Source organism: Clarias gariepinus, chromosome 1, assembly GCF_024256425.1.
Source record: "Clarias gariepinus isolate MV-2021 ecotype Netherlands chromosome 1, CGAR_prim_01v2, whole genome shotgun sequence".
Taxonomy (NCBI): Eukaryota; Metazoa; Chordata; class Actinopteri; order Siluriformes; family Clariidae; genus Clarias; species Clarias gariepinus.
Genome location: NC_071100.1, coordinates 2153039 through 2162979, shown reverse-complemented (window position 1 = coordinate 2162979; position 9941 = coordinate 2153039). Strand labels below are relative to the sequence as shown.

Genomic DNA, 9941 nt, shown 5'->3' with positions numbered 1-9941 from the left:
TTTGATACGGTATTAAATAATAATCCAGGATTTTTTTTTTTTTGCCATTTTCTATAAGACTGGAGATACAGTATATGTTAATCTAGCAACAATAAGAGTGTTTTTTTTTTCAGTTAAAGAAACTCTCCTTCCATGCTATTTGAAAATGTGTGTATACAATTTTCTGTACTACACGAATGGTTAATGCCACTTTTTGTCCCGACCGCTTGAATCACAGCTGAAAGCTGACATCTTGATAGTTTTATTTTAAATTCAGTGTGGTTGTGTACGGAGGCCAAACACCAAAAACATCGCTTTGTTCTAAAGTGTATGGACCTGACTGTATCAGGTACTGTTTCTTAGCGTGTGTCCAGACTTTACTGAGGTCACACTTCACATGTCCTCACTGGTGTATTAAAAATACTGACGTAATTTACCAAAATGTATTTTTAAAACAAATCATCACCTTTAACAATTCAACAGTAACACAGCTGTAGACCAATCATATGTTTATCAACTGCTAACTTTAGCTAAAATTCCATGAACAAAAGACACATCCGTGATACAAGGTCTTTCTCCACTTTTTACATGTGAACAAGTTTTAGTAGAAATCAGACAGACTCAGACTGGTGTTGTGAGAATGTGTGTTGTCCAGCAGGTGTCAGTGTAGAGCTGCGGGTCAAATCCTTCAAGGCCTTCCAGTGTCTCTGATGCAAACTGCTGCGTAAAGCCCATCCCTGGTGCATGCACTGAGCTGAACAGGTGTGATTTTTATTAAAATTTTCATTTATCATGTTGTTTTATTCTGTATGTACCTTCGCATGTTATGTGACTTGGAAGTGCTGGACTCAATAAACACTCCTGGCTTTCACTCAACTAAGCCCACTAAAGAGCCATTTTCCACCAGACCGCCACAATTAGTGGTCCTTGGTGCCTATAAATGTGGCTTCCAAAAGTCCTGTGGAACCACTTATTTATAGAAGAAATGTTATTCAGAGAGTCGCTTAAAAAGGAGTCGTCAGGAGAGGAGTGGTTTAGATTAAGTCATCTGGACATAGTTGTTTAGTCATTAGAAAGGGTTCACCTTTTATTTTGTGGGAAAATCTTGGGAATGATAATTACTGCCCTCTGCTGGCAGATTGACATCCAACAGAATAAGGTCTTAAATTCCTTTAATCAGTCTCCCCACTGAATTTCTGTCTACTTTTTTCTTTATTTGTTTATTTTTTGAATGAAAGTTTTATTTTCTCATCCAATCATCCAATAAATAAAATATATTTTATTCTAATGAGTCACTGCTATTTGTTTATAATGTTGTGTAAATATGTTGTGTCTCCTGCTCACGTATAATAAGAAGAAATCCTCAATTTAGTGTAACCAAGTCTATTTTTTACAGTGTGTGTGTTATATTTTCTGAAGTTTGGTGTGAGTGATGATGTGTGTAAATGAATGAGTGTTGTTAATCTCACGCTTCAGTGCGGGTTTGTGGCTGTGTTTGAAGTCTAACTCGGTTTCTGGGAAACTAAATTTATAACCAGGCCTCCATAATTACGTCTGCTCTATGACTGCAAGTCGACTGCTGTCGCCAAAGACCACATGAGAGAGACTATGATGTCATTTCCTGTGCTGAGGTTGCAGTGGAAGCAGAAAGAGGAGGCTTTTTCTTTCTGTCTTTTTTATATTAATAATAATAATAATAATAATAATAATAAAATAATAATTTTCTTGACTTTTAATTGACTGATTATTTTTTTGTAGCTCATCTGTGATTCCTGTCCATGCATAATAAGCCCCACCCCCCACTGCCTAGAGCTCTATTGATCTGTTAAAGTGACAGCATTGTCATTTAGGCATGTGGCACATTCACGTCCACGTTCCTCACAGCTTTATTCAACCATAGAGTCATGCCAAATGTGTAGAGAGACATAGGACCAGTCACCTGCTGCTGGTCTTCCAAGTAATGGGATTAGGCTACTGCCAGGGTTGCCAGATTTCACCAACAATTCCCACTTAGACAGTCTATAAGACTAGTGTTGGAATTAACCATTCATTACCTTGAGAGCTGTCGTGTTTATTTATCAAATCCTACAGCAGAAAAACTCTAATTATTTATTCTGCTCCAGACAAAAGAATCCATTCTGGTAGGATGCCTTGTAGGCATTAAGGACTAGACAGTCTTGTTTGAATTTTTTTTTTCTCTATACTTCTTTCAATTTATTTGTACAAGCGAGGAATAAAAATCATTGCACCTTAATCAGGCATAAAGTTTTATTTGAATGATTTTTCTTTGATCCACAAATGAACAGCGCTGTGACGTACAACATCTTCAGAAGGAAGTGATGAGAGTCGATGAAGAAAAAGAAAGAAAAGAGAGGAAGAGGCTGACAGGATGACCAGAGTGAAGTGTAAAGAGTTTTATAAAAAAAATAGAAAGAAAGAAAAGGAAAGAGGAAAGGAGGAGAAATCTGCATCAGACAGCACTCCTGGATCTGTGGATAAAAGTGAAATATCAATCAATATATAAATATATATGCGAATAATCTACACAGTGTGTGAAATGAGGCTCAGATTTATTGTTGAGTCCTGAAGCTGAAGAAAAGGTGCATTGTGGGTAGTGTGAAGGTGGGACTCTACCTGCTCAGCCAGCCATGATGTACTTTATGAAAGCTGCAGAAAGAGAAAAACAATCAACAATCTGGTTCAAGAGTAAGAAACACCACATTACAGGAGGAGCAGCGCCACCTGGAGTCCAGGCTGAACTTTACACGCCCCGAGTTCAGAGCGGTATGTTATTATAAACGCACTCAGGAGAGGATGTGGACACACGCAGAATAAAATATCACAAAGAAATGCAGATATAAATAAAATATATTATTAATGATAGGAGAAATCACATCACAAAATTAACTAATTATATAGTGTTAAATTAGCATAAAGGGAAATGTGCAGAAAAATATAGCGATAAAATAATCAAATGATTTCAAAATAAATATATGAATGCCTGCTTGGAGTAAATATTATGTAAATTATTTACAAATAGACTAAATAGAAGTATTTTATTAACATGGAAATAATTGATTGAACATTTCAACAATACTCAGTGAAATGATTATAAATAAATAAATGAATAAATGAAATTAGATGTTTCATTCATTCATTTATAAGACCATTTATTTGCTTGTGTTTTTTTTTTTTTTTTTTTTTTTTGCTTATTCATAATTGTTATTAACTGTGGCATAATATAATACATTATAACTGTGGGTGGGTGTTAGTGCTCTCACCCTCGTAATTGATGCAGCCGTTAGCGTCTTCCTGACCGGCCATCAGCTGCTCCACCTCGCCCTCTTTCATCTTCTCACCTGGGAAGAAGAAATAAGCACATTGAGAAAAAGAAAGAGCGAGAGAGAATGAGGGAGGGAGGGAGGGAGGGAGGATTGTAGTTGATTGACACAGTCTTACATTCTGAATGAATATTTTATGTTACAACTACAGGTACATTTCATATACAACAATTATAATTAATTACAAACTCAAATAAATTCTGGACAATTCTAATAAAACAGATAGACAGGAGCCATGCCAGTAAAAGTAATGGAGTATAATGGAGTCGGGGTGCCAAGACTTTTTTTCCTGTCATTCTCTCAAATTTCATATATTTTACAAACATGTTTGGAAAACCAAGTGAAAATAAAAGATATTTTAAAGTATTAGAACAAATTAAGGTCTGTTCATCTTCAGAAATGTTCAGCCCAAACTAATCTGAGATGTTTGTTGATGTAAGTATGATCTCAGTGATGGAAATGGAAAGGGTGTGAGGTGATGTTTACCCAGCGTGGCGAGGACGTGTCGGAGCTCAGCGCCCATCACCGTGCCGTTTCCTTCCTTATCGAAGACCCTCAGTCCCTCAACAAAGTCCTCAAATGTGCCACGACCTTTGGCCCTGCAGATGTGCTGGTGAATGGGCAGGAACTGGTCAAAGTCCAGCATCTTCACGTTCATTTCTGAAAACACACAGGTGTGTGAGTGTTTAATCTTCTTTCAGTGTCTCAGCACCAACATAATGTACTGTAGCTGTGTAAGCCATTGGTCTCCTACCTTCAGCTTTGGGCTTTCCCAGCACGTACATGACCTCAGCGTTGGTTGGGTTCTGGCCCAGCGCTCGGATCACGTCTCCACACTGGGCGTAGGTGATCTTCATCTCATTGGTTGGTGTTCGGTCGAAAAGCTGGAACGCGTCCTTGAAATCTGAGAAGGAGACACGTGAGGATGTGAGACCCACATTAAAGGACAAAACGTAATGTCTTCTTTTAAGGTGTTGAGTATAAAGTACTACAATGTGCCTGATTAAATACAGTGGTTAGACTGTAACGTTCTTAAAGGGTTTCTTGTGTCAGATATTGTGTAAACCTTTTTTAAAGAAAACAAAATACTTGTGCTTCAACGACTACTACTACTACTACTGCTACTACTACTACTAATAATAATAATAATAAACTGTAAAGAAAAAATGTATCAAAGGAGTGATGGAGGAGTTGGAAAGTGGTGGGGTGCCAATAAAAAAAAAAGGATTTTATTGTTACATTTACTAGGTATAAGTGGATCTTCCACATTTCAACATGTAATGTTTATTGTTGCTTCCTTTAAATAAGTTTAAAAAAAAACATATGCTTTATTGGATATCAGGTCACTTTCACATTACAGCACGTCAACATCAAAGTGATTAAACTGTAAAACTGTAAAGTAAAATAATATTTTTTTATGTCCTAGTTCATAAAAGTCTTGTTTATTTACTGTATATACTTAGAGGCAATTATGTAATAAATTAATTATGTCATGAATAAATAAATAAATAAATAAATAAATATTTTGAAGAGATTGGGGATTAAAAAAAGATAAGTTGGAGTTTAATGCCAAAAATATACCACTGTTATATATTAATTCTATTTTTAATAAAGCTTTAGTGAAATATTTTTACACTTTAAAATTTAGGGTGAAATAATTAGATAACTAAACCCACGTACCCTCGATCTGCTCAGGAGTGAACTCAATCTATAGGGAAAACAAACAAACAAACAAAAAATCATTTCTTGAGCAGAGTGTACACAACATCTGGACTACAATAAAAGCTGTACTACAGGAACATGTAAAGTGAGAGGCAGTACAGTTAGACATTAACAGAATTGATTTTCATACAGTTCATATGCCTATATACAGTGGATACAGTAATTGAGTTTATACAGTGGATACAGATGGACCGGTCAGTAACAGAAATACCATAAATCTAAAATTAGTTTCGAGATGTAATTCGGAGGAAGGCACATGTGTGCTGTATTATTTTTTCTCGGCCTTGAGGCCTCAGTAAATATTTCACTTGTCAGCTCGGGTTACACTCCGTTAATTCAGCTGCTCTCGCTTGCCTTCTGTCCTAAAGCATGTAGGCATGACCTTGGCGCGCGCACACACACACACACACACACACACACACACACACACGCACACACAAGCTAAATTAAGTGTGAACATATTTGCTTTGTCACATGGTATGTTATTGTTTCCTGGCGGTGCTACAAATCCAGTTTAGCTCGAGCTAACATTAATCCCATAATACTTAGCTTGCCGTCGCTAATAGATTTTATTCAATTTACTTCAATTAATTCTTAATTAACTTGTGCAATATGAGCTAATGTCAATACCTTGTGTCAGTTGTTCCCAACCCTGGTCCTGTACGACCCCTGTCCTGCTCATGTTAGTGTTTCACTGCGCTCTCTCTCTCTCTCTCTCTCTCTCACACACACATACACACACACACACACATATCTGTTCAGAAGAGGCTGTTAATTTGTTGATTAGTTAAATCAGCTGTGCTTGGAGCAGAGACAACACTAAATGTGCAGGACAGGGGACCCTCAAGGTCCGGAGCTGGGAACCACTGCCTTGTGTAATAGCGTGTAACAGTGTGTAATAGTGTGTTACAGTGTGTAATAGTGTGTTACAGTGTGTAATAGTAAATTAATTTACACATTATGGATTCTAAGACTGTTATCCAAAACTCTTTTAGATACAACGTTTCCTTTTAAAGCATTACAAACTAACAGACTGTCAACGTTTTAAAGGTAATTTAAAGTGTAATAAAAGTGAGTAAGCAAATAAACACCAAAAGTTAAGTATGCTAAAGTAAAGTAAATACTTTTAAAGAAATACTACATGATAAAATTGATAGTGTAAACTTATTTCAATAAAGTAATTAGCTAACATAAATATCTTATACATTTAAGGTAAATAAATATCTTACCATAAAGTAAATATTTGTAAACATTATAATAAACTTAATAGTCAAAGTAAATATTTTTAAATAAAGCAGATAACTGTAAATAACTGAAATTGTATGTCCCAGTTAGGAATCTGAGGTCAGAGTGCAGGATCGGCCAGGTTACAGCGCCCCCTGGAGCTCAAAGGCGCAACAGTGGCAGCTTAGCGGTGCTCGGGCTCGAACCCACTATTTAAGCCAACACTCTTCCTAAATACTGCACATGAAGTGAACAACTTATAGTCTCACAATCTCGTTAAATATCAATTTAGAGATGTATTTCACTTTGCTGATGTAAATTTTTAAGATCTCATGGTATTCCTTAAATGTCCACTTTATTAGGAACACCAGTATTCCTGCGCGTACAAGCTGTTCTCTTATCAGCCAATCGGGTGGCAGCAGCACAGTGTGTACGGTTACGCAGATACAGGGCAAGAACTTCAGCTAAAGTTCACGTCACACATCAGAATGCCGTGTGACCTCTGTGACCTTTACCCTGGCCTGGTCGATACCTAAAGGACGGGTTTGGAGTGTCTGGGATCGATCTGACAGAAAGAATAAATGAGTAATGTAACAGTAGCATTAGGAGGAGTGCAGGAGGTGGCAGGAGGTTGTGTGTGTGTTGTGTGTGTGTTGTGTGTGTGTTGTGTGTGTGTTGTGTGTGAGCGGGTGGTCTGTACTCTGCTGTGCTGTGGGAAGCAGCTAATGAAACTCAGATGAACTCCAGCATTCCTGTGTGTCTGTGTGTGTGTGTGTGTGTGTGTGTGTGTGTGTGTGTGTGTGTGTGTGTGTGTGTGTGTGTGTGTGTGTGTGGAAACGGAGCAAAGGGCTGAAATACCCTCATCTGAAATATATGCTTTTGTCGTGATGTGTTTTTTTTTAACCCGAGCTCTGTGGTCAGCTTTAAACAAAACTCTGAGAAAATAAATGTGGCATTGAGTTTCGCCTTTTTCCAACGATATGGTTTCAGAATATCGCTTTCAGATGGAATGAAATTTATGAGATGGTGAGCTGAAATAACAGTGAGACTGCAAGGGAATGGAGAACACACTCACCACATGCACACACACATACACACACACATACACACACATACACACACATCCAGCTAATGGAAATGTCTGCTACATCATCAGAAACAAAAGAAACTCAATCAGATTTAACTGTCTGATATTATTACTGCTTTATAATAATAATAATAATAATAATAATAATAATAATAATAATAATGTGAATTAAACACGTGTCATTTGTTTTGATCATTCTAAAGAGAAACATTTAGTTTTCATATTTTAGGTTGATAGGATTTATTTTAATATACTTAGTATGTGTATGTATACCCAGTACTATTGATAATTAAATCAGATGATTTATTATTATTATTATTAGTATTAGTAGTCGTAGCCTAGTCATCATTTTCCTGATTATTTTAACAGGCGAATTTTTTTCCAACAAAGCTAATAAAAGATTAGGAGTTAATTTTGCATCTGCCTCCCCCGAGCCTCAGTCTATAATATTCTACACAGCCATAATTCCATAATTCCAGCCATTAACAATAATAATAATGCAATACTCCACTCAGACGCTCCATTCTGCTCCTCGTCTACTCTGTTACTGGGAGAGTTAAAATACCTACATAACACCTTTCAGTGCTGAAGAAGTGCTGCATGAAGAACTACATTACCCATCAGCCCCTGGCACGCCACTTAGTTGTCCTTCATCACTACTGTACCACGCATGTCCTACAGTGTCTAGTGTTTAAACACCACTGTATACACTACATGTCTGTCTAGCCCTTGTCTTCCTGTAGCTTATTCGGATTGTGTTATCTTATTACCGTAGGATCCGCACTTGCATCTGCCTTCACTCTCATTATAGTAAAGCATCAGAGTTGCTCTTCTTAATGGCGAAATGATCCACATGTGCATTTGCATGAAAAACGAATGATAAATTCTACACTGGACTTATTATTATTATTATTATTATTATTATTATTATTATTATTATTATTAATATAACCACTTCCTGATCATTTTGTATAACAAACATCCCTAATATTTAACATGTTACATAAAGAATGTAAAAATATTAATATATTAAAAGTCCAAGCAAAGTTTGAACCAAACATATAAGATTTTTACCTGCACTTCTGCCGGGTTAAACGCGGGCTCCTTGGGCGGCTCGGGCTCCGGGGGTTTTGGGGGAGCGACGGGTTTCGGCTCTTCCTTCTTTTTGGGGGCCATGATGATGAAGATGAAGATGAAAGGAAGGAGAGAAAGGACGAACGGCAGAGACCCTGTGAAATGATCCCGGTGCGAATCTGCCCCGCTCTAAGGGGGTTTTTATGTCCAGGTGCTTCACACCTCCTTCCAGGGGGGGAGCCTTAAAAGGACGCGAGTCGTGCCGGGGCTATTTGGGACACGGCCGTATTCTCTGAACAAAAGGCCTGAGGGATGAGAGCTAAATTTGGGACATTGTCCATGAAGACAGTGAAGCGCTGAGAGACAGAGAGAGGGCAGGATCGATGCAACCGGACACCACTGTGTGCTGGACACACGTCTCACTGTGTCGTTTCTGTTTTTAAAGATTCCACGTATACGACCAGCTCGGCTCTACTGTAGCTTCCCAAATGTCACAATCTAATTAAAGAAGTCATTTGTGTCAAGCATTATATAACCTAAAGCAAATCTTCATCACAGATTAGGATCACGTTGCCTTATATAGTTTAAGTGACTAAAACTAAACATCTCTTGTACTCGTTCTCACCAAATACCCACCTTTATTATATATCAGTCCCAAGCCCAGATAAAATGGGAGGGTCGCGTCAGGAAGGGCATCCGGTGTAAAACCTGTGCCAAGTTTGTATGTGTGGACCGGATGACCATCAACAACCTACCTTTAATATATATTTATTTAAAAAAAAAAAACTATTTAAAAAGTTGAGCTGGAAGATGTGGATTTGGGAGCAGGGGTTTCTTTCTTCTCATTCAACCTTTTAGACTATAATGACTTGACTGGAGTCAGTGACACTGGTTTTCCAGTGTAACCCAGTGGTTCTTGGGTTGTTTCTGACAATCTGAACCAGTTTTCCTTCAGCTAAGGGACACAGTTTGGGTCTTCTTCTGGACCTTCACCTCCCAATAGCTTATACTTATAGTGTTACAACAGTTTGAACTCATCTTGAAATCTGCAGTTATTTTATGAAGACCTAACTTGTGTAAATCTATCACCGTCTTTCTCAGATCTGGACCGAGCTTCATGGAATTCCCGTCCTTGTGTTGCTCAATCCAATGAGTGCTGTCACACACACACACACCTACTGTACACACTTTTTTTTTATATTGCACAGAGAAGCTACCAGCTGGAGTCCACCATCATCATCATTTTTACATTATAGACATTTGGCAGACGCTCTTATCCAGAGTGACTTACATTTTTATCTCATTACACATCTGAACAGTTGAGGGTTGAGGGCCTTGATCAAGGGCCCAACAGGGACAATTTTCGTGGTTGTGAGATTTTTAACTTGCGTCCTTTCGAACTGTAGCCCAACATCTTAACCACTGTGCTACCCCTGATTCATCATCATCATCATCATCATCACTCATAAGAAGCTGATTTCATAACTTTCAGCACCAGTTAGTCAGTAACCTAA

The 9941-nt window shown here is 37.8% G+C and overlaps 1 protein-coding gene across 1 annotated transcript; it reads right to left on the bottom strand.

Annotated features, from left to right (window-relative positions):
* Positions 1-2233: 2233 nt before the first annotated feature.
* On the bottom strand, positions 2234-8610 carry myl13 (myosin, light chain 13). The gene is made up of 7 exons (XM_053495612.1): positions 8428-8610; positions 5001-5028; positions 4075-4224; positions 3807-3980; positions 3261-3338; positions 2614-2646; positions 2234-2468 (listed from the first exon to the last, which is right to left on the bottom strand). The coding sequence occupies exons 1-6, from the start codon at positions 8527-8529 to the stop codon at positions 2618-2620; spliced, it is 561 nt and encodes a 186-aa protein (XP_053351587.1). The 5' UTR covers positions 8530-8610; the 3' UTR covers positions 2234-2468; positions 2614-2617.
* Positions 8611-9941: the final 1331 nt, after the last annotated feature.